The 25547-nt window shown below is 37.6% G+C and overlaps 1 protein-coding gene across 2 annotated transcripts in view; it reads left to right on the top strand.

The window, feature by feature from the left end:
- Positions 1-25547, top strand: part of PCSK5 (proprotein convertase subtilisin/kexin type 5) — a 253679-nt gene that overhangs the window by 113097 nt on the left and 115035 nt on the right. For both annotated transcript variants that reach the window (XM_063320402.1, XM_063320403.1), the window contains exons 8-9: positions 11036-11248; positions 21472-21572. In XM_063320402.1, coding sequence (XP_063176472.1) covers positions 11036-11248; positions 21472-21572 — 314 coding nt within the window. The remainder of the gene's footprint in view (positions 1-11035; positions 11249-21471; positions 21573-25547) is intronic.

Below are 25547 nucleotides of genomic sequence, written 5' to 3'. Positions count from 1 at the left end.
ATGCATATCTCAGTTCATATATAGATACATTTTGCATGTACAAGACCTCTTGCACATTTCTAATTAGTTGGCCAAAACCCACTTGTTGAAGAATAATCAGAAGTATTAGCACTGTGCTTGGGGAAGGTCTCAGAAGACATGACTTCCAGTGTGCTGATGTAACCTAATGTTAGATCCTGGTATTTATCTGTTATATGATTTGCATATATACTGTGTATCCCTGTTGCATCTGTGATGTAATATCTGAACGTGTGATGTTATAGTTACTTCAACATATCAAGTTAAACTTTGGGTGGCTCTGTAGTTCAGGTGTGTCCTGACTACGGAGCAGAACTGGAAAAATCACATGGCATATTAACACTGTAATTCCTCCTTCTGACATCATGACACATAGCACCAGTGGCTTGAAATAATATTCATAGTTCTAGCATCAGAAAAGGCCTTCTTCATAATCCAGATCAGCAAAATTTCATCCGATTATTACTGCATCAATGTCCCTGTTTTCTTGATCCATCTGTTATTTTCTGTTTTCTGTACATTTTATGGGATGTGCCAGTCTTGACTGAAACCTGTTGTGTCCATGGCTGTGCAAGTCACTAAAAACCTTCACTATGAAAAAATGTATAGCTTGTTACTCCTCTAAGTTTCTTGGTCTCCTTTTCACTGTAAAATGCCTCTTCTGCTATATTTATGGTCCATCTTACAGTGTTAGAAATCTCCACATGTAAGTAATTACCAAGTAATTGGCCAAGTGATCTCGTGGGTAAATTAAATTGGAATAGGGACATAAGACAGGAAATGACCATGTAGGTCATCCAGTACAGTTCTCTACTATCACAGGCATCATGTCCTATAAATACATTTAGCAATTTCTATTTTAGAATGAATTAGAAAATTTTTCCCCTCTCTTTCTTTTGGGAGACCATTTCACAGCCATCACTAATCTGTTGGTTAGAGACTTTCTTCTAAGTTACAGCCAGGTTTATTCAGTTATATATGTGCAGTTCTTGGGCCAAAATTGTGCTTAAATACCTTTTCTCCTTCCATTTCTGTTTCTGACATATTTATAGAACACAGTCCCCTCTCAGACTTCATTTTGATAGGATAAACAAGACATGCTCATTAGTCACTTAAAAACTAGGTTGTCTATCTCCTTGCTCATCAGAGTGGTGCTTCTCTCCACATCCTCCAGCCTGAATCCTTTTCTTGAAGGCAGGTGATCGTAATTACTAGATTCACTAGCACATTCTTTCTTTGTATGTCAGAATTGCCTAATAACTTTGTTTACCTGGGTTTAAATACTTTATTCTGTTCTATTCTTTAAAATACACGCAACTTCCTTAAACCCCATGTTACTCCAGCACAGCCCACATCACCTTCAGTGCAACCATTTCCACCTGCACCACACTGTTACATTAACCTTCATGTTCTTGTTTCATTACTGATTTCTTGGAGGGCTCATCATATATGTTGTAGAAACCAGACAGTCTGGTTTTAATACATTTCTCTGCATAAAATAAGTTATCAGAGAAAAATTTAACAGATTCACCTGGAATTCTAGAGTGCATGTTGCATTTCAACCTGTTTACATTAATGATGGTGCCTCTTACTCTGTCCTTCAAAGTCTGTTCTACAGCCTTAACAGTAATGTTTTTTTATATTCAGTTTCCTTCTGTTAGTCAGAATTTCCAAACCACAGTTCATTCCTGTAGTTCCTTCTGAAACACTTTCTGTTTCCTGGCATTATTTTGTCAAGTGTGTATACCACAATGGGGCATGGAAGTCGTAGCCTTCTCTACACATGCATAGTACTGTTTCCCTATTCCCTGCACATGTTGATCTTCACCCTGCTTACCAATCAAAGGAGCAGACTGAATTTTAGAGTAGCTTACTGCCAGTTGGTTATCTTCCATGACCCTAAACTCCCTTTTAGAGACACCACTTTCCAAAAGTCTGTCCACTCTCCTGTATGTCTTACCAAAAAGCTTCATTTTAGGTCTTATTACCTTGCATTTGGCTGATATATATATCTCAGGATGCCTTAATGGCTTTGCAGATGTGGTTCATGCTTGACATGATTTAGTTTTCTCCAAACTGAGGTTGCCCAGCAAAAAGGTTAGGTGACAACCTTAACACGTCATTAAGCTAATAATAATTCTTTGCTTTACCATTTTCACATAGTTAGCAACTTTCAGTATTCAGCTAAAGTGGAATTAGGGTTATTGCCTTCCAGTAAATGAAATACAGTTTAGGCTCAATGATATCTGGATAAACATTGATACTATGCACTTTATTTTCTTTTGGAAATATATAAACAAAGCTAACCTCAAAATTTCTCTCCTTTGCTTTCTGTGAAAAGTGAGCTTTTTCACAGACAGTCAACGTGTAGTGAAAAAAAAAAGGTCAGAAAAAGAAAATAATATACCAGGAATGTACTTACATTACATTCAATGGAATATACAAATCCTAAAAGGCAGGAAAATTTGGAATGAGAGTTACAGGAAAATATACCTCAAAACGTCCAGTTTCCTTACAATGTCACAAAGTGTACTGGAAACCAAAACTGTTTAGTTACCTCATCCCATCTCACACATACATGGAAACTGTTGTAACAAGCCAGAGCAGTGTTACTGCTTTTGGAATTGTTGTCAAAAGCGGCCTCTGGGTTTGGGTGCCGAGCCTGAAACAGGTGATACATTTGAACATAAAAACCCACACCATTCTTGTTGTGGGGTAAATCTTAATTTGGAAAGCCAATACTGAAAAGCGGCTTTGGCAAGTGGGTTTCTTTACATACACTTAAGTATATACATTTCGGAGTGTGCATTTTTGAAACATGAATCTGGTTACTTTGTACGGGCAAATCACATAGACACTTTACTCATATACTGCAACAACAGCAGAGCCTGTGTATTTCTGTGTGTTATGTGAAAAAAATAGATTTCTGAAAGGCAAATTTCTGTAAATTTGCGTCAGGCATTTTCTGTGCGTAGAATTTAACAAACATTTAAGGCACAAAACCGTGAGGGCAGTGATTTTGCACACAGCCTAAATGTGTTCTTTCTTCCTAAACAAATGCTATGCTAGACAAACTGCACAAAGCGATCACTTCCGTCCTCAGCCTGCAGAGATAAAAGCAGAGCAGCCTCGTTTTCCTGCTCATCTACTGAAAAGAGCTACATTGGCAGAAAATTTGACATTCTTTGTTGAACCTCAGAATTTCGACAGACATCTCAAAACCTGGAGTTTTCCATGAGGAAGGGTCTGACATAAGTAGTGAAACAACAGCTGTGTGGATGTGGTGGCCGTGGGCTCCTCTCTAGTGTTTAATCAGACAGCAGTATGGAGGCGTTGGGAACTGCCTGAACACGCTCCATAGGATGGGCGGGGGGTGTGCGTGTGTGTGAAGTCCATCCTAATACAGATATCTTTCTTGTGCACTGCCTGTTTACTTTGGCTTTGCGTGCAGAGGCAATTTCACCTATCGCTAACTAGAGACTCTTTTGCAACAGAAATTTTGGAAAACTCAGCTGTTGTTTTATCACAGGTGTTTACAATATACAGCCTGTTTTATCCCAGTAACCATACCAGCAACAACAATAGAAATGATAATATGGATAGCCTGAACCAGAACTGCGATTCATGCAGCTCTGTAGCTGGCTCTATTTTGTTTAGGAAAATGAGAAACTCATTCCAGCATTCCACAGGTTCAGATTTCAGGTTTCAGCCAACACTTCTTTTGGTTGCACTTTAAGCACTAATTATAGCTCTGTGGGGAATATCTTGGAGCTGTTTAAGCTGTTGTTCTAGTGAAGAGTAAAATAAAAAATACACCACATGCAAGGATGCATGTTGAAATGTTCCACTGATATATCCCAATAATTACTGTGTTAATGCATGGGTGCTTGTGTTTATTCAATACATTACTTCCTTATGCGCACTTTAAAATATTTTCACGCTTCAGTATTTTAGAGGTATCATATCCTATGAGCTAATAAAATACATGTTTTACTTCTTTTTGTCGTGATTATTTTGTCTTTCCTGTTCTTAGTTAAAAAACTGGTTCAGAAGTAGACAAAAAGCTTAACTTTATTAGCAACAACTTACCCTTTCAACAATATAAGGTAATAGTTGCATTTTGTAAGTAGTGACAGATTTTTGCATTGTATATGTATTGTGCATATGCCTGTTCCAGCACTAGAAAATATTTTCTTGACCTGCTAGTTTTCCAAAGACTAAAAAAATGACTGCTAATATAAAAAGCCAGGACTCAGTTTTTAGGCATTCCCTTAAACACGGATCTTTATTTATGTACACCTGTTAGGCTTGTTACTCATTTCTTCATAGATATCATAGGTGCACATCTTTAATGAATTGATGCATAAATGTGAATTTTTCTGACAGCGTGGATACCTCAACAGAATTAATGGCCTTAGAAATTTCTCCATTTGTTCATGAATTTTTGCTTTTAATACCCAAGGAGGCTGTTTTAATAAAAAATAATCTGTTTGGCTGTCTCATGATAGCGCTTCAGAATTGCTGGCTTGGACTCTCAGCTTACCATTATCTGTTTTGGAGAGATGCCTGCTTTCAAGTGAGACTGTTGTGCAGTCTACAGAAGAGTCCTTTAAGGCTGGTGTGCCAGACTGTTTTTCATTCCCAGATTAGAGGTTAAGTGGACTGGTAGAAACTCAGCAGGAGCTGGGAGATGCTGCTTCTCCAAAGCAAAATGCTGCCAGTCAGCAGATTAGCAGCACTGTGCCTCTGCACGGGGCAGCAGCGTCCAGCTCCCAGGGAGCGCAGAAATCGGTGGAAGCTGGAAGCAAGGAGGTGCTGCCTCTCTCAGGTGCGCCTCTCTGGATGCTGTGATCCTTGGTGCCTGGCCCTACAGTGGTTGCACTGTGCTGCACTCAAAATCATGCCTGAATAGTAGGGGTTTTTTAGGTCTGCAGAGTACTGACCTTTGTTCTGCACATTCGGTTATGAACATTTCCTCTTTAGGAGTTAGTTTTTAAGGAAGAGGTCATACCATGGGCTCCTTTTCCCAGCTTCCACATCAGGATCAATTTCACTTCCCAGCAGTAGTTTTGTTCTTGGAAACATTAAGTAATTTTAGAATAGTATCAGGGAGAATAGAGGAAATTAAATGTTTAGGCTCTAGGTGTGGATAGAGCGTCCCTCCTTCTCTCTCCACTTTATGTTTTCGTGATTTGTTTTCTGTTCATGGGTGTGGGATTTCTAGCATATTGCTGCCAAATTACCTCTGCCTGGCTACAATCCCTGTACCTCTAACTACTCCAGGTCAGTGGTTCTGTCCTCTGCCTTTCCTGCTCCTTCATCTTGGTAAATTTGATGACTTCTATAGAAAGAGCGACTCACCCCATAGGCAGGGAGGGTTATTGGGGCGTTTGATTCCTGGGCAGGAAAACATCAGGATTCACAGGCTGGATTAAGGCAGCTTGACTTGTAAAGCAGTGAATGAATGTCCAGTCTAAACTTTGTGAAATAATGTGAATAAATCTTGCTCCACTGGCTCAAACTACACCTCATAGATGGAAACTGTTTTTATTAGATGGAAGTGTGCTGGAAGCAACTTGAAAGTATGTGGGGCTTCTGGTTTTCCTTAGATGAGTGTGTGAAGACCTCTACCTTGTAATGGTTCCTGCCAGTACCACTAAGGCATTCACTCATAAAGATGTGGTTTATATGTATACACACACACATACACAAACGCACGCACTTGGAGCGGGGGATGTTCTTTTAATAGTGTTAGGAAATTCTGCAGATGTCATTACGAACATGTTCATACTGGCTCCGATTCTTGGCAGACTAACCCTTCCGTGCTGTTGAACTGGAAAAAAAAAAAGAGCTTTCGTATCACTTCGCCTGCTTGCAACTTGCTGACCAAGGAAAAGGAGGCACTAGCAGAAAAAAAGTGGGAATGCCCCAAGATTCTTGTGCCATGCTTTTACAGGTGCAATTTCTGCCTTGAGGGATTTTTGTCAATGACCTGAGTCTGTTTCATTCAAGGTCAGCTGTCTGCTGAGCACACTGGCTTTGCCCAGAAAATCGGACTGTGACTAGGTCAATAGCAAGTCTTAGTTGTCAGTGAAAGACTTTTTCTTTTCCATAACAGAACACTTGATTATTTTTTCTTAGTTATCTGACATTTTATTTAGTTCAATAAAGTAGACAAAACAGAAGGAGAACATTTCATAATCGTCTGATATGTGCACTGACAAGCAAAATTGCAGTGGTGGACACCTTGCAGAGTTTGTAAGGAGGGAGTCCATAGCTATCATTGCAAATAGAAGAGCAGAAATAACACCGTGCCTAAAGGGAGAGGTAGTGCATTTTTAACATCATGGGACAAGCACTGAGCGTACTTTGCTGTGCACCCATTCCACCGTGGTCTATGCCTCTGCTATAATTCACTAACTTTTCTAAGTTTTGCTCAAGTTGTACAATGTGGTTTGTAAATGCACCTTTGCTTTTGATTAATAAACGACACGTGGCTTCTTTGGCAGCTCAAGGCTTGACTTTTCATCTTGACACCCTTGGGCATCTGGCAGATGACAGATGATAGATTTAGACAAACAGTAAAAGCTACAGAGTGCCTTACATGTGTGTTTATCTTAACATTGTAACAGGGTCCAAACGTTATTTAACTTCATGTATTTAAAGAAGACCAATTGGGAATAGCATTCACATACAGTAGGACAGCTGATGCTGTTGCTCTAATTACTTGTTTGGTATAGTTACTTGCAAGTTTATAATTTCCTGAGCATGACTGGGTCTATTGAATTAAAGTGGGGTGTTTGGAAACGGGGAGAAAGAGGAAACCAAATGGTAGCTTAACAATAGGCAGTAAATGTAAACCAGAACTTATTTACTTGACACATTATTTTAGGCAGGTTGAATTTAGTTTGGGGGTTTGATATTTTATTTATTTTTTTAAGGCTGCCATTTGCTTTGCCAGGTAGCTTCTAGGAACAAGATCTTTAGCATGTTTTCTAGACTGAAGGTAGTGCTGTTGTTTTCTGTGAAATGCTGAGTTGTTAAATGTGCAATATTGCAGTGTGATAGAGGAATGGTTATTCTTTCTTTGTATGTATTAGAAAATACTCTTCTACATTAGTCAATGCACCTGGTACTTATTTTTGTATTGCAGTAACAAAGATGTGTTGATACTTTATATATTTACAGGAGACGTTAATTTTGAAGAAATCTTTCGTATTATTTGTTTACAAAAAACTTAGCATGGAAAGGTAATTTTGGGTGCAAATGGCTGTTATTTTTAAAGCCCCGTCATTGCTATTAAAATCTAAATTGATGTTTATTATTTTTATATACAGCATTGCAGAATTTTTGGCATCCATTGGCATGTTTTAATCAGGACTACATTTTGTGCCCAAAAATGTATTTACATATCTGGTTTTGCAGCTCATTTTTCATTATGAGTACAGCAGCATAAGTATGCATCTAAAGAAATATAGACACATTCTCTGTGTAGAGAAGCTAATAATTCAAGGGTTACTCCTGCAAAATTTACACAAAGTACAGTCCTACCCTGCTGGGAAAAGGTTTTCTTTGCATGCGTGGGACAAATCATGTTATACTGCTGTTTGCAGGCAAAACCAGCTGATGATGACAGCACAAAAATGACAGATGGAATGTTATTGGTAGGATATTTTCCTGTATGCATATGTTTTTGTGAATTTTTTTTACAAAACTGTTTTTTAAAAAGTGGAAAGTAAACTTTTAGACAAAATATTAAAATAGTTTGATTCCATTTTTCTCCTCCTTGAATCTGTGGTTTGATTACTCTGAATTTTCATTTCTTCTCTCTTGGTTGTATTGGTGGGTTACTCCAAATTTCCCATGAGGTATCGATTTGGCCAAATGTAGTTACATAATACTGTGCTTTCAGGAATACAAGTGAAGAAGAAAATTCTCCAGACAGCAGATACTTGTAAAAATTCATTAAAAAACAGTTTTGATGGAATATTTTGACATGTTCTGGAGGTAGAAGTGTGTCTGTATGATATGCTTTTTTCTCTGTATTCTAGCTGCCTATGCATATATTAACATTGTTGGGATGTGTGTCTATGTAGGAGAGAGAAGTTGTTTTTTAAGGGCAATGTAGGACCAGACAGGAGTCTGTATGAGATGCTGAAACAGATGTCAGAATTGACAGATAAGCCAAAAATGACCATTGAGGAGACAGAAGATGAAAGCAAATAATAGAATGCTGCTGGGAAACATGATCTAATTGCAAGAGGTGATGGGATGAAACCAAAGCAAAACCAGTAAAAATCAAGCAGGAGCACATAAAAAAGTAGAGAAACAGCATAACTTTAGCTTAACCCTCCCTCCCATTCCCCACAAACATGCAGAGGGCCCTAATTTCTGGCTTCCTGACCTGCTGAGGTAATAAATCAGTGAATATGCCTGAAATAAGCTTTCCGTTTACCCTTCCTTTCATCTCTCTCATCAGATGTTTCCAGAATCACAGAATCATAGAATGGTTTGGGGTAGAAGGGACCTTAAAGATCACCTAGTTCCAACCCCCCTGCCATGGGCAGGGACACCTCCCACTAGACGAGGCTGCTCAAAGCCCCATCCAGCCTGGCCTTGAACACCTCCAGGGATGGGGCATCCACAACATCCCTGGGCAACCTGTTCCACTGCCTCACCACCCTCACAGTAAAGAATTTTTTCCTGATATCCAATATAAATCTACCCTCTCTCAACTGGAGGCCGTTACCCCATGTCCTGTCATAACCCTGCCTGATCAAGAGTCCCTCCCCATCCTTCCTGTAGGCCCCCTTCAGGTACTGGAAGGCTGCTGTAAGGTCTCCCTGGAGCCTTCTCTTCTCCAGGCTGAACAACCCCAACTCTCTCAGCCTGTCATGGAATGGACGGGTAAGAAGTAAAAATATGCAAAGGCAGATAACCAGATCATAGAATGAAAGAGAAGTGGTTCCTAAGCCTGTTCCAGCCCCATGAAGTTGCAAAACACATCCCACTGGCTTTGGGAGGCTCTGGATCAGACCCTGCTGGCTGAGAAAAGCAGGCAGAACAAGAACCCCAAGCGGAAAGGGGGTTTTAATTTGGGGGGAGTTCATAATGTGGGGAAGAGCTAAAACACTTTATAAAGATTGGTTTTAAAACAACAGAAAACGTCACTACTTTGCATCTTTTTGTTAGCGTAGTAGCTAAAATTGACAAAAAGAGGGGAAAGAAGTTGAAATAGTTACACTTCCTGGCTGGTCAGACTGATCTTGTCTGGAGAATGTGGATTTCATAATACATTTAACTTGGCACCCTGGGATTTTTTTCTCTGCTTGAAATGTTTTTTTAATGAGAAGTTGCGTTTTAGAGACATAACCTTATGTAAACACTAGCCAGGAGAATTTGATATTTAACTTATTTTGCTGGAGAGAAGAGTCTCTCCAGGTAGTATAGTTTTATTAAACTCACTAAATGAAATTCATCAGTGTTTGGGAACTCAAGCCTGGATTGTGAACTGTGAGGGTTTTTTGTTTTACAGTTATGCTCAGCACGAAAAGCCCTAGTAAAACCCCTCTGAGTATCAGGATTAAATGAATCTTTGAATTGCTAATTGTTTAAGGTTGACCTGGCAGATGTCCAACAGCTATCTTTGTGTTTTCTGTGGTACACAGTTGTACTCTGGTTGGAAAGAAAAACCCCAAAGAAACAAACAAACTCCTCCCATGGCCAAGCAATTAATTCACGCACAGAAAGTAGTGTTTTATGCCTTGTAACATTAATTTATCATACACAGGGGTGGGCCTACCCAAAAACCAGATAGATACTACATGATGACTTGCAAGCAAATGAAGTATAAATGAGACTGTTAGCATAATTGTAACTGAGAGGGATGATCCATCCTTTGAGTGTCATGTAAGAAAAGGTAACGCAATTTAGCTTAATCAAAGGTAAGTTTAGTGCTTCGGTGAACCTTTCTTATCTGAATGGTACAGTGCTTCCACATAGTGAGTGCTGATAATTAATGGAGGTCATAAAGTTGCATGAATCTGAATTTCATTCACGGGCGTGAAATATGTAAATATAAGTAAGGAAAAGCCCGATTACTCATATATCAGTAATTCTTAATTCCCACATATCAGCAGTACAGGTTGCTGATCATCTTCACTTTTCATATCAATGCCTATTTAAGAGGCACTTATTTAGAACCACCAAAAATGTTTTGATTCATTTGGATACTATATAACTTCGGTATGTTAAGAAAATGTCAAGGTGAGGTTACCTATTTTAAGTCCTCATTTGAAATTATGAATGTGCCAAAGTAACTTGCCCAGCTAGTCATATATTTAAAATATCGTGCTGAACTAATGCTTTAGTGCTTCATTAGAATAGATTTATAAGAATCTATTTGCCCATTTTTGTTTATACATTATGTTCTGTATTTAGCATTCATAATGGACTAACTGGGTTGGACTGGATGACCTGAGGTCCCTTCCCACCTCAGGTGTTCTGTATTTCTGGGGTTGATAGTGTCTGTGAAACAAAGATTCTCTGGTTCACAGAGTATAATGCTACCCAAACAACATCTAGTGCCACCAGGCAATCCAAGAAACAGCTGAGAACGCCCTAATAAGTGAAAGGTATCATGTGTTACAAAGGTTTTTAGTTTCCAGTGTGGTATTTCTTTTCCTTTTCCAACCCAGTATGATGTTTTAATGCTTCCTTGGAGTCTTCAACACCTCTTTCTTGGTACAGCAGTATAGCATAGATGCAGAGCAACAGACACTGTATAAAAGTTGTTTCTAAAGCTGTGTTCATACCATTCATTTTCTGAATTTTTCTGTTGTCTGATTCTGAACTCTGCTAAATCCTGTTTTCATTTCAGATTCTTCTCAGTGAGCTAGTTTTCTTTTATTGTCTTTCTCTCATCAGATGTCTTTTGGGGGGAAAAGACCTGTTTGTTAAGCACGTGAGGGGGAAAAGGAGAATTATTAATCAAATCTTTTGTGCTGTTTCCAAACAGGGAAGAAGAGGCTTAGGTTCAGTCTTTGTTTGGGCATCTGGAAATGGTGGAAGAAGTCGAGACCACTGCTCCTGCGATGGCTACACCAATAGCATCTACACTATCTCCATAAGCAGCACAGCTGAAAGTGGGAAGAAGCCATGGTATCTGGAAGAATGTGCATCCACACTAGCTACAACGTACAGCAGCGGTGAATCTTATGACAGGAAAATAGTACGGTTTTTATATTTTTTTTAAATGTATATGGGTTTGTGTTTTGTGTAGTGACTTTGGGGGGAGGGAGAGAAAAAGAGCTTATTTATACTAATTAATGGGTTACTTTAGGAAAAAAAACTATGTGGGCATTTAGCCCCAGTGTGTTACTTGGTTGGAGTCACCATACTGCTCTTTGAAACCAGCATGGGTATCTCTACATGTTGCAGCCTAATGCAGTGCAGGTATACCCAGTTCATAGCAGGTTTTTCCACTCACCTAGTTGCTGCCATCTCTGAGTGATGCTTTCAAAGATACTATTGCCACTGCCACTGGAACTGATTTCTTTCATCAACAGTATCTTGTAGCCCATCAGTAAGCCTGAGAATTAATCCTTCTTTTGTTTTTAAACCAGTTATCAATAGTTTTCACATTTTATACAAATGATAATAGTTTTCCTACATACCTCTCTATTTTCTCAGGTTTATTTTAATCCAGCATCATTCCTCTTTTACATTCATTGATATTCAATTATTACACATATTGCTGCCTACTTCAACTAGCTGATAAATTGTAAGCAAGATTAAGCTCATCTTTCCTGTGTTGTTACTCATCTCCATCCAAAACAGCCAGCATCCATTTTCCATTATGTTCTCATCCTGGCTGGAAACCAACAAATTATTTTAATTCTGTTTGATAATCTATTGATACCATTAGTATTTGAACACTGTATCTGCTTTTTCAAATTGAGTGCATTCAATATGCTTTCTAGTACTCAATATACTACTCCTTTTAACCTTCTAAACCCTTGTACTAGGATTAATCAGGTTTGCTAATACTGTCGTCTCTCCTGCTTATTTATTCTAGTGTGCAATTTACAGATCTTAATTTCTTCCTGATCATAAAATTTAGGGATTTAAGTTTTCCCTCCTGCAATGTTTTCTTAAGCACCCATCTAACATTACCTTCTTTCTGGTCCATAGCAGATACCTCTCTTGGTGTCAGTGAGGAGTTAAAAATTCTTGCAGCTATGTTTTTTTAATACTGTCTTTCAGGATTCTGGGATGCTGGCCATCCCTTCTTGGATTCTTCCTTATTTACAGATGATCTAATTTTTGTTTTAAACTTGTTCTGAGGTACTTCTTCGTTCCAGTAATTTTTCTGTTCTTAACTTGCTTCTCTCCACTGAAACCTTATCTCTCTTCCTGGCATGCTTCTTATTCTCCCTGATAAATAATAATAAAGAAAAGAAATTACTCTGTCTCCTAGCAGTCCTCACTTGTGTGATTAAATTCCCTCTACTGTCCTTTAAAAGACCTCCACTGACTTCTTCATGTTTAAGTGAAACTAATACAATATAAGGTGAGCAGGGGCAATCACTGTTCCCCAACTTGGCCTCTTGCTGAGCCAAGCGTGTAGGACTTCCCCGAGTCCTTCAAATCCAGCAGTTGCTGTCAACTCAACAATAATTTTTATAAATACAATCAATCTTGCTTTCAAAGTTTCCAGTGATAGAAAATCCACTTAAATTTAGAGCAAATGGTTTCAATTACCCATTGCCATTAAAAAAATTCCCTTGATTGCTCTCTGAGCTCCTCTAGCTTTGATTTCTAGGCATTTGGTTGTGTCACAGATTTTATTGCTAGTATGAAGAGCACTCTAGTTGTCTGACATCTTTCTACCCGTGTGGACTGACCAGTTAATCCCTTTTGATAAATGAAGGTAAGCTTCTTGCATCATTCTGTGTAAGGCATGTTTTCTTATAAACCCTCTCCCATTTTGTGAGCTTTGAGCACCCAAACTGGACATACCAGTCAGGGAGTAACAGTATCAGGAAAAAGTGTATCTGTGAGTGCCAGCTCAGTTCCCCATTCTTTACACGTTAAGCCTGACTGAGACTTGTAATGTGTTCATCGTTGTGTGATGCCCAACCTGCTTTCAGAGCTGCTGCTTCTCCTTCTCAGAATTGGTGGTCCAAGGACAGATAGCAGGGTGCTTATGGGCTCTTTATTGCACCATTTACCACTGACTGTATTGGTGTAGTACTCAGTCCAGACCAGCCCCCATCATCACTTTCTCCAAAGTTTTTCCAAGTGCAGCATTCATCAGAAGGTGCTTGTGTTTTCTTCCACGTCTCTGATAAAAGCCTTAGGTTATACTAAGGCCAAGAAACAAATTGTAGAAGGCCTGACTAGAAACAAGGCTCATTTCTTGTATGCACTATAAGCATATATATATATATATATACATATATCAATCATTTTCTGTTTCTAAGTATATATCTGATTTCTTATATATGCTTACATTTTTATACCGTGTAATTTTAAATCTGTATGTTATGTATATTTTTAATCTCTTAAATATAAATATTTTTAAATTTTTTTAATGTGCAGTATCACACTATGTGTCTTGTAGAATCTTGTCTATACTACTTTCAACCAAAGTGGTGGCCAGAAAAAAATACTGCAGCACTTTGGCAAGCTCTCATTTCCAGCAGCTTATGTTATCCACCATTAAATATGCTACTAGTTAAATTAGTTGAAATCCTGTATCAGCTGTTTTACACTAGATAAAAACTTGGCAAATAGATTAAATTATTAGGGCAATACTGCTCACCCTTTCAAAACATTGACACTGTGTGGGTTTTCTTTCGATCTTCTGGAACTTCTCCAGTGTTGAAAGACTTGCTAAAATCAACAGTACAGTATAACGTGTTCCCTTTCCAGCTCTTGTAAAAGTCTTTGGTGCTTCCAAATTTTCTGATTTAAGCTTGCTATTTAAAATAGCTATAAATAGGAAGGTGATTTATCATCTTTGGATGCTCTGAAAACTTCCTTTAGTTTTTTTGGGTTTTTGTTTGTTTTTTTTTTCCCCCAAAAAGGAACATCCAGTGAAATAGCCATTTACTATACACTGCTATTAATTATTCTATTATTTCTGGACAATTAAAACAATATTGGTTTGGGGGTTCTTCTGCTTCTGATGTATTTGAAAATAAAACATCCTTATCATTCATTGTGTTCTTGTGGGCTTCACCATTTGACCTTTGTCTTTCCTTACCACCTGTATGCCCCTTCTATCTTCTAATTTTTGTTCATTTCTATCCATTTTGTCTTTTGGTCACTTAAATTTATTCATTTATTACTTCTTGCACCTGTCAATACTTGTTTTGTTGACCACTATATCCTTGCTCTTTTTTTAAACATCTAGGTAAAATATCCGTATGTTTCTCAGTCCATATTTAGCTGATTTAATCTTTGTGCATTCCTCTGATTTTTTAACAGAAACAGTTTTCTTGATGATTGTCTTCCATTCTTTTCAATTCCCATGGCCTTTCTGCTTTTACAAAATTACTATTTCAGTAAGACACCATTGCTTATTTCTGACTTGTCACTCCCTTATGACTTAACACTAGCCTCAAAAACTCCTGGAGGTGATCTCAACTTACTGGTTAAAGCCTTTATTGTTAAAGGTTTTCTTATGAACCATGAGAATAGATAATTTTTTAGTTTACTGAAGTAAAGTACCCATCAATTCTAGAATTTATGCACTGTGCTAATACTTGCAGGTTTGTATTTACTGTAAGATTTTTGAAAGGTATACTTTACAAAGAAGAGACTAATTATTATGTATTGAATGAAGATACATTATCCCATAATTACAGATATAATGAACAGATTTTACATAAACATTATTGAAAAGATTTAAAGAGGTGCCTCTTTAAAAATGTCTTTAATGTGGATTTTCCATTGGAGATCTCCACAGTCTATCAGAGATAAGTAAAAATGACTTCAACTTTAATTGAAATACATCAATTCTGTAAACACTGATTGCTTTTACTAATCAGAACCTCCACTCTTTTGGGAGCAATCCAGTTGCGTATGCCAATTTTAGATTATTCCTACAGAGTGCATCATTTTGCACAGTGAGTCGTAAAAGCATAAGCATACTAAGGAGCCATAAGAATTAACCCAAGCCTGTTGATCCTTTGTTTACCAGAACTTAATTTACCCTTGACTACTCTTGTGCAAAGCAAATTTGATGTTGTGTGTGCCATAAGATTCACTGATCTCAAACACTTGAATATCAGGCCATAAATATTCTCTCCCAGATTCTTCTTCCAGTACTATATTATCAATTGACTTCTGAAAAACACAACCTGTCTGAGGGTGTTTTACTACTGGTACTTGGCATTTAAAGCCAGGCAAGCCTGTTCCCCCTCCAGACACCTTCAGTGACAAGCCAAACAGTGTACAGTAGATGCAGTCAATTGCTTTCTGTTTGTATTGTGTGTAAACCAGTTATCCCCGTAAGAGATAACAGCAACATGCTTCTGTTACACTACAGCCTAGCGAGAAATGTTGAGAAATTGTGAAGCCAGCTTTTCAAACTGAGTACAGGGACATGGCTTTCGCCTGTGTTACTGCCTTGCTCATAGTCTGATTTTGAGAGCAATAATTAACAGTATCGCTATTCTCTTATCCAGCTTGTCTGCTAAAATCCAGTCCTCCTAAAGACCTGTCAAACCTCATTTACCTTGAAAAGGTAAATCTGTTTGAAACAAGAACTGAACTAAACACAGAACTGAAAATTTTGAGGACAAAGGCTTTGGACTGCTATAAAGTGCTGAAAGAGTCTAGAATAAAAATGTGTGTTTGTTTTCATTGTTGTACCACACATCCTTTTCACTGCATCATATCTCACATTTTTGTTTAGACTGCTGCTCCTTTTGAGTCAGAGATTGTCTTCATATCTTTCCACAAAAAGCTTAGAGCTTGCAGTAAGTTTAAAGGGAAAAATAACAATAGAAGAAGAATAGAAAGATTATTATTAAATTTAAATTCTCCAAATTCTATTATGCATATGGATTTATATGCAATATCTAATTTAGCTATGAAGGGCTCAACTTCATGCCATAACATGAAAAGAGTAACAGTATTTTATCAAGACACATGGTGATTTTGTTTGTTGGAGTAAGACTCTCATACTCAAAGTAGGAAACAGAAATCCTACTGTAGTAAATCAGGAAGAAGTGACCTGGCATTGAATTTACTATCAAAATCAAATGAACTCATTCGTATTTTTTGTCATGTAACTCAGAACAAAACCCAATATCATGTGAGGTTCTTCAATGTTGTAGTACAGAAATTCCTGTCCATGGTTAAGGGACAATGAATGGTTACAGCTTTATAGTGTCATGTTGCACAGTTCCTTCATATTTTTCCTAGCAGTTCTTCAGTTTAATATCTTTTTTTTTCTTTTCTGTTTTTCTATCCAATATGTGCAGAATGTATTATAAGATAGATTAAGAAACAGTAACCAAACGTTAGGCACTCATTGCGTGGAATAAAAATTCTTACAAAAATGTTTTAGTTTCAATATGGAGTAATAGAATAACCAACACTTTTATAACTACACAAAAGACTTTTTTTTTCTCTTTTTGTTACTACACATTTTTATAATTGCTTGTTAAAAATATATGATGTAACATAATTTTAGAAGGTTCCTACTCTGGAGGGTTTTTTCAGTCTTGTACAATGACAGCTTAAGAACATAATTTCATCTACACATCTCTGTCTTCCATATGGAGCTTTTTTTACTGACTTTGAACTAAAGAAAATGGAAGCAAATTCTGGCCTGAAATAATTTGAACTAACAATTACAGTGAAACACACACTGATGTTACCATCTTGCGTGAATTCCTTGTTGCTCAGGGAAGGTACTCCAAGTGTGCTTCACTTTATGCCAAATTTTATTGCAGTAATTATTAGCCCATTATGGATCGAGTTTCCAACCTTTGGGTGTATTAACATGCCCGAAGCGTGCAAACATTTCACAGATGCAGCTGGATGTATGCCTTTTACATAGACTCTTAGAGGAAAGAACTAGAATTACTTTTAGGTGTTTTGAAGAGCAGCTGCAAAGTGCCAGCACAAGTATAGGCAGAGAAACTCCAACTCCGGGACAAAGGCAAAGCAACAGTAGGTAAAGACCATAAAATACATACTTCTTTAGAGAGGTTATCTCTCACAACAGAGTGAGTGCAGAAGTATTGGCTAACAATACACAGTTGTGAAGGTATTTTTTCCTATTATTCTCTTCTCTGCTGTTTGAAATACTATAGGACAATGCTGGAAGATAGCTTCCCCACTTCAAACTGTGCAGCTAGGATGGGTTAAGCACCACCTGACATAGTTATCTATATCGGCTTTTCATTTATCAAATATGTTGCACAAATGCATCACATTTCTTTTGAATTCCTTTTTCAAATTATTTCTTAAAGCACTAAGGAATTTACATATGAAAGTCCCTCACAGATATAAACCTAATACATGACTTACCTTCTGAAAATAACCTCTCTACTTACTGTTCCACCTGTTTCTTTGTTTTCTAAAAAATGCCAATTCATCTGCTGAGTTTCTTTCTCTTCTAAGATGTATTTCTGCCTTGCTGACTAGCTTCTGCTCTAAGAACTTAAAACAAAAACAACAAAAAAAATCCATCTCCAGCCAGTTCTTCAAACAAAACCAAAAACCTGCTCTTGTTCAGAAGCTCTTTCAGGGTGTCAACATACACACAACATGACACCTTCAATTTTGAGTAGTTACAGATACACAAAGGATGTGAGAAGGAACAGTAGATTTTTGTTAAACCCTTGTTACTTCTAGGGACACGGGTTCATAGAAATCAACGTATCTTGAAGAACTCTAGCAGAAAGTAAAAAGTGGTGCAATCAGTTCAGAAAGCTCATGTCATGAAATATGAAATAGCAAGAAATGCAGGGGCTTGTGAAAGGACGAGTAAGTATGTTCTCTGCTAAGGGAAATCCCATTTTTGACCTTAGTCATTAACCTCACAATTGATGAAACTATGGAAAGATTAATGATACAGCCGTAATAATGTCTGTACAGAAATGGTATCTCCTTAATTCTTCAGAGCAAGTTGTTTCTATAAAAGTAGTACAGCGTGTCTAGAGTTTTTTCTTTAATAAATGTGTGGGTGTTCTGAAAGCTGTTGGTCTTCTGCATATGGCGGCTATTACAGTGCATAGTGGTGATTCATATCATTTTTGTCTGTCTTTCATCAGCTCTCTGTCCTAGATTGCTAATTTAATGTTGGTTAAACTAGGCCAGTACCAGAAACATTGTCATTGTCTTTAGTCAAATCTAGTTGATTCAAAAGACAGACATGGATATAACTCATGGCCCTAGAAATATTGCATGGACTTCTCCTGGGTAGTCTAATCAGGATTTTCATAGATTAGCAGTTTTTACAAAAGTAATTGAAGTGTACAAACTTGTACTCAACAAAAGATTCAAAAATTTCTCCTTCTCCCCACCCTATTGATCAGAATGACAGCTAACAGACACTAATGACAGCTAACAGACACTAATGACAGCTTCATGGTGCTGTCAAATACCATGTCCTTTTATTGTGATTAATGATGTTGCACTCGTATGGTTCAAGAATTTGCAGCACCATTTTTCTTCTTGAAACTTGCTCGCCTGTTGGTGGTCCTGTACTCTTTTTTTCTCAGGGTAGGCATGACACTTCTCTGACAGTGAATCCATAGTGCTGAAAAACATGCCTCAGATCTTGGAGGTAATTTACACCTAAACATCTCAGCTCCTGTCAGTAGCCCTCCTTTGAAATAGCTTAAATGGGATTTCCACTTAGGAAGCTTTCCCTACACATTTTCTGCTGAAATATTTGCTAAGTGAAAGAGAGACATAAAGGTTTGTAGTTCAAACTGCTGCCACAACATCCACTTAAACCGTGAGAGACGGCATTGCCGAATAAAAGAGTTTTCATGGTTTATTGTGCTTGGTATTTGTAGGTCCGGGACAATAAAAACTCTATGGAATCATGTTCTTCCAGAGGATGAGAAACACAGATAGCACAATGCAGTGTGATCTTCCCTATGCTGAGAGAGGCTGTCTCTTAAGGAAAAAATGCGCTGAGGGCACTTCTCCCCGCCCGAGCTCCTGTAGGCTTTGCTACCCATTGGTCCTCTGAGGAAAGTGCCTGCTGCCTACTTCTTTTTGCAGTGGACAAGGTACCAGACCAGAACAGAGACAAGCATATATTAGTCTCTTATCCTGCCCTCTCTTTTTCCTGGCCTCCCTTCCACTCCTCACCACAGCACTGGCCAGTGCTTTTCCAAATGGAATCTTGTATGTCTCTATTTGGGTGCATGTCATCCTGTAGTCTTTGGACATGTCAATCCCACCTGCAAAATCACTACTTGCATTTGCACATATAGGCAATGTAATGTTGGGGCTGTTCCTGCTACAGTTTCATCTCTTAATATTGTCAGGGCATTTATGGAATTTACATGCATAAATTTTTTTTCCAACCCAATAATTTTCATTGTCTAAATTAATAAACAGCCAACAGAAAAGAAAGCAAGAGATAAAGAAATTATGTGAACATTTTATTTATGGGGTTCAACTTCTATCTGATGACAGATAAAAAAAATTATTTAACAAGGTGTGCATTTACAAAGAATATTAAATAATGCAGGAAAAAGATTTCTTTATAGACTTCATTATTCAAGAAATCTGGCCTTTGGTAAGCTTACTTATTTAAGGATATGACATTATATATGCTTTAGTCTATCTTTTTCAACTTCTAGAAGCTTCCATTGTTTCACTTGCTCACTACTTGCTTTCAACAATCATTTCCTGGGTGCAGTTAGCTCCTTCTCTATTAGAATTTTTTGTGTTAGCTTGCGTATGCTTACATGTTGTATGAACTTTCAGCAACCTTATACAAATTATGTAATACATATACTACTGAATATGGCTAATGCAAATGTGTGAAACCTCCTACGTGCAATTGCTTGTATTCTGCCTAGATGGGATGTGGCTGTTTTTTCAGATCATATTTTGCATATCTTGTGGTTTCAGAGATAGACAGGCACTTTTACGTGCCCTGTGCTTTTTTGTGGTTTTTCAGTCCTCTGATCCTTTCCACCAATCTTTGCGCATATCGGTCTGGTAAATGAAGTATCATACTAGTGAATTAGAGGAAATGGAGACACAGTAATTCTGTATACCTAGGTAAGAATCTGTGCAAGAAACTTCTCCTCTGCCCCTCAGGCAGATATTTTACGTCTCATAGTGACTGAATCTCAGGGATCATCTGAAATGCTGAGAATTAAGATTTGGCATCGCAGATCACTCACTCTGATAGCTTCATGGAGGTTTCCATGCTGTGGACTGTTATCTGCTAGTTACTGTCCTCAAGTCCACGTGGGTTTTGCTTGAGCTTCTGTTAGGCAGCAGTGACGTCTTGTGTCTACAACCTTGCTCTTGCTAGGAACCATGTCTTTGGGAAGAACACAGATTAGAATCACTGTAGATTAGCATTGCCTGAAAGAAGCAGAATTTAGAATAAACACATTTTTGTGTATGATTTACTGTCTTACAGAAAGGATCTGCCTAAAATTCATTATGAGAGAGAACATCCTAACACTGGAAGACTGTGCCCCTAGTCAGTATTGCACATTACAGTTTATACATCCATTTAGATTACATATAAAAATATGTGGCAGCATATAATTAAGCAATACATAACAATTTAAAGCTGCAAATAACTAATTGACTTGTCGTGTCTAGGCCACATTTATGATTACATCAGGATTTTCCAGTGAATTGTTGCTTAATTTCATGGGAATTATTGCATAAGGCATGAAGGAAGGATTAAACACAGTACTTAGCATGAGCCCAACTGTATTCTATTCTGTCACATACTTCCAGTGTGACTTCAGACAACGTAATTAAGTCCTCCATACCTCCTTTATAGTCTCTAAAATGGGCATAGCTGGTCTGTATATAGGGAGCACTGTAAGATTTAGTTCTTTCCTGTTTGTAAAGCACTTTGAGATTCTTGGATGAAAAGTGCTCTATAAATGCAAATAGAAGGGCAGAGTTCTAACTATGGAGTTTTAAAGCCCTCTGCATGTTTTTCTAATTAACAAGTCTTTTTGTTGATAATGCCATGGAAAAAATGGAGACTAACTTATGTTTTTAGTGCAATACAGAGAACGCTTCTCCAAGTTCACAAGTGACTTCAGGCTCAGAACATCCAACGTCACGTATTCAGACACCTTGTTTTTTTTTCCTTTCCTTGCAATGAAAGAAGGAAATACCCTCCACGTACATGTGACTCATTTGAGCAAATGAAACCTGTTCTGATTTTTGAAGCTGTGTTCTAAATTTCACACATTCAATTTCTTCCAGATCACCACAGACCTGAGGCAGCGTTGCACAGACAGCCATACTGGAACCTCAGCCTCTGCACCTATGGCTGCAGGCATCATTGCACTGGCACTGGAAGCAAAGTAAGATCTCAGTTATACTCTGAAAAAAAAATTAAGCATACAGAAAGATCTTTCTCACTCATCCAGCACCTTTTTCCAGGGATCTCAAAGTGCTTTGGAAACTTTGTTGTAGTAATTCACAGCACCCTTCCAAGGGCAGGAGAGATCTGTGAGCTTATCTCACATGCAGGAAAGCGGACACCATGGAAATGACGACAGAGTACTCCACGCTGAAAGAACTTGAAATGGTGTTGAGCACAGGTAGTTTCCTCTAAGTGATGTATAGCATCCTCACAATGTCTTAGAGTACCCTCACAGTGCTGCCCAGATCGGCTGTACTCTGCAGGCTATTGTAGGTCACCTCTTGCGTTCATCAGGGTCCTCTTAGCAGTGTCCGTTCTTGAATGTTGAAGAAAGTTTTGGGATAGCATTAGGCTACCATGAACAGAAATTAAGATACTATGAAAAATAAAATTCTCAACTTCTGCATGCTGACACAAGTCCGTTTTTTCTAAAGGGTTAAGTTCCTCAGCTGTAAAAACCATGGATAGTGTAGCTCCATAGTCCTTTTCCTTTAACTTAGAAAAGTTTCCATCTTACAAGTGTTTTCTCAACTGCAGGATTTTTTATTTGGGTCTAATGTATATATTTAATGTGCTTTACGGAGCATCAGAAATACTGGAGATTTATCAGGTAAATCTATATTTCAGAACCTTTTGCGTTACTTTGCATAGTGTTGGATAATATTTGCAGGTCTATGGTGGAATTCTCCACCCCAAATCCTGCTTGAAATCAAATGTTTTAAAGTGATTCTATTAAAGTCTGAAGAAAACCAGTTTTCTCTAGGAGCAGCCAGTTCCTTTGAAGGAAGTAAAAAATTTGCACACAATTGTCATTTCAAATTGTATGTAATTCATAGCAGCAGAATTATGTTTCCATCTTTAATGTTGCTTTTTTGAAGAATGGGCCAATGTTCAACACAGAATACTTTTTTGCTGTTGAATTACGGTCATGAGAATAAGAGTTAGTAATTGAAGAGCTGACATAATCTTAAGTAGTGCAGTGCTTGTATCATTATAATTAGATTTTCTAAATGCAGTCATTAGAAACAAAGGTATTTTGAAAAGTTAATATAGTGCTATTGTTTAAAAAAAATAATCTTTCTAATCTCTTCTTAATATGAGTTTAAAAATCTTTACATTCATTCTAAACAATCTTCACATGCAGATAAAATTGTATGTGCCAAAGCTTCATTCTACTTAAAAGTTTTTCTAAGTATTTCTTAATGAATGGAGGTTGCTTGTAATTTATTGTTCGTATTTTATATGTTATTTTCTGTGCATTTTCTGAGAAATCATTGTTGTGGTTGCAAGTTTCAAAGAGTTACTGCACACAGTACCTACAACCAAGCTATTGCTGATTATGACGTCTTAAAACACACTGAGAAGCTTACACTTTACACAACCTTCTTTCTCTGGGAACTTTGGTGACTATAGCAATGGGAAATCCAAGTTAGTGCCTATGGACTAGTGTAGGTTTTTTCCATATTAATAGTTATTGTGATAGGAGCAAAGACAAGACCATATTAAAGCTTCACTGTGATGATGGAGACAACATGTGCCAGCGACTAAAGATCCTAGTCACATTTTTGCATTTGTAGTATTCTGTTGCATGAGGCCAACAAGAGATTCAGGGTGAAAATGTATTGATTTTTCCTCCTTTCAGATTCTATTCAGTTTCAGTGTATGAAGGGTTCTTACTTATTTCCAAATCTTAGCCTGTGTATTTTAATAGTTCCAAAGGAATTATATTAATAATATCATAAATGTGGTGTTGTTCATTTGTGTTCACTTCACTAATGTTTCTCTCCTATGTGTACTTACAAACAATTTTCTGAATACAGCCATGAAAGAAAAAAGAAAAAGAAAAAAGAAAAAAAAAAAAAGGAAACTAGGGAGATAAATATTTCCAGGTTTTCCATCCTAGTTTTTTGCATAAATTATTACAGTCCTATGGTTGGAGAAACCTTTGGTCTTGTGAAGTTATAGATTATGAAGTAAGGCCTTTAATATTATAAGGAGATCATAGATGCTGTTTTATTGACTGGGATTTGTTTGCATGACATCTATTCAGATTATTTTAAGCAGTTTCTGAATGGTAATTCTTATTTATTTGTCTGATTTGAAGGTTCAGGTTGTATTTTTCACCTGCAATACCTGCCAGTTTAGGTGATTCTAAATAAGTGCTGGGAATTAAAGTACACAAAAAGTTTTGAAGACATCTTAAGTATTTTCTCCAATACTTTTAAAATATAAGGCATGTAAAGGACACATGATATTGTGCCTTAGCATAAGGGCTTACTGGAACTAGTTTGCATTCAAAAAGAGTTTGAATTTACATAGTTTCTTTCTTAGATTCCATATTAGTGCCTGAGATAATAGCACTAGTGTTTCTATGAGATTTTTAAAAAAGACTAGCCGCAAAGGGGATTTGCAAGGTTAATTATGCTCCTCATACAGCAAGCTGCTTAAAAATTGGAGCACTTAGTCCTGAACACTTCTTGAATATGTCTGTAATAATGTATAGTTTCGTTCCACTTCGTGCTGGAAAACACAATAAATTATGCTGTGGAAGGGTTTTGAGTCTATGAGGTCGGTTATCCCCAGTAGCCAAGTTCTGTTCCTGGGAGACGTCAGGAGGTGGACAGAGCACTTGTCTGGCCTGGATATGAGTTAGAACGGCCAAGAGGTTGCTTCAACTCACACGCAAAGGTACATTAAACCAATGGAAAATAGCAAGGCAGATTTCCACTCCAACCTGCCAGTTTCTTTCTTTGATAAGCCCCATATGGTAGGATTGGCAAATAGCTGATGGAGAACCTCTTACCTGCCTACTGATTTGAACCCTCCACTTAGTTGTTTTTTCCAACTGCGATCTGCCCCTGACATCCTGGCAAGAAATTGTTTTGGGCTGGTGGTCTGCTTACTACCCCAATTTCAAAAAATGTGAACATGTCTTTTCTTATTTTTGGTCCAGTATTTGAGGATCAAGTGGCATGTCTTCCTTCAGGAACCAAAGAAGTTTAACTGAGTTTCAGACTGCTTGGTTGGAATCCCTGATGGTGAAATGCAGAAATGTAGATATGCAACAGCTGTCACAGAAAGACAGACGTCTCTTAATCTTCATATTCTATGGTTTTCTTATGGTATTCAGGTAGTTAATTGTTTTATCTGGTGATTCACAGTGTATCTAGTATCCTGTTCAGGCTTTGTGAATGAATACTTGCTTATGTATTGCACTTCTTAGTCATTACATAAAGTTGAATTTTGCTAATTGTAAACCAGAAATTATGGATACAAAGTATAATCAATTTAGGCAGCAGAGGCAGCAGTGTTGTTACTAAAAATAAACTATTTGCATTGCATAGTACCCTCTACTGTTGATATCAGAAATATCCGTTCTCATTGATGAAAGGTTTGAATTTGGGATTTGGGTAAATCAGAGTCAGGAGGGAGAGTATCCCCACATTTCTGCCAGTGGGCATTGGGCCATGTTCCTTTGGAGAAGCCAAATTAAAAAAAAACAACTTACGTTGGTGACAGAAGAATGCATTATACATCCCCAAGTGAACTGCATGCTCCACTATCTGTAAGTCAATACTTGTTTTCCAACCCATGCTATATAAACTGCAGTTACATGAGTAAGAAGTAACACTTTAAATGGAAGTATTAATCTGCTGTATTTCTACTGCGTGGTATGCTCAGTGGTATAGCTTTGGAGAGAGTCTTGTTTTCTTCCATGGTTCTCTTCACATGAGCTATATACTTCATTTGTCTTTGGTTACATGAAACCAAGGCTAGAACAAGGTAGTGCTGGGAAGAGATAAAGAATTTCAGTGAATTCTGATACCAATGATCCATTCAGAAAAGTGACAATGTACTGCATTCTTCAAAAAGGCGGTAGAACAAAGTGTAATTACTGAGATAAAAGGAAAAT

The sequence above is a fragment of the Chroicocephalus ridibundus genome, chromosome Z, assembly GCF_963924245.1.
Source record: "Chroicocephalus ridibundus chromosome Z, bChrRid1.1, whole genome shotgun sequence".
In the NCBI taxonomy this organism is placed as follows: domain Eukaryota; kingdom Metazoa; phylum Chordata; class Aves; order Charadriiformes; family Laridae; genus Chroicocephalus; species Chroicocephalus ridibundus.
This window is presented reverse-complemented; position numbering and strand designations above follow the sequence as displayed.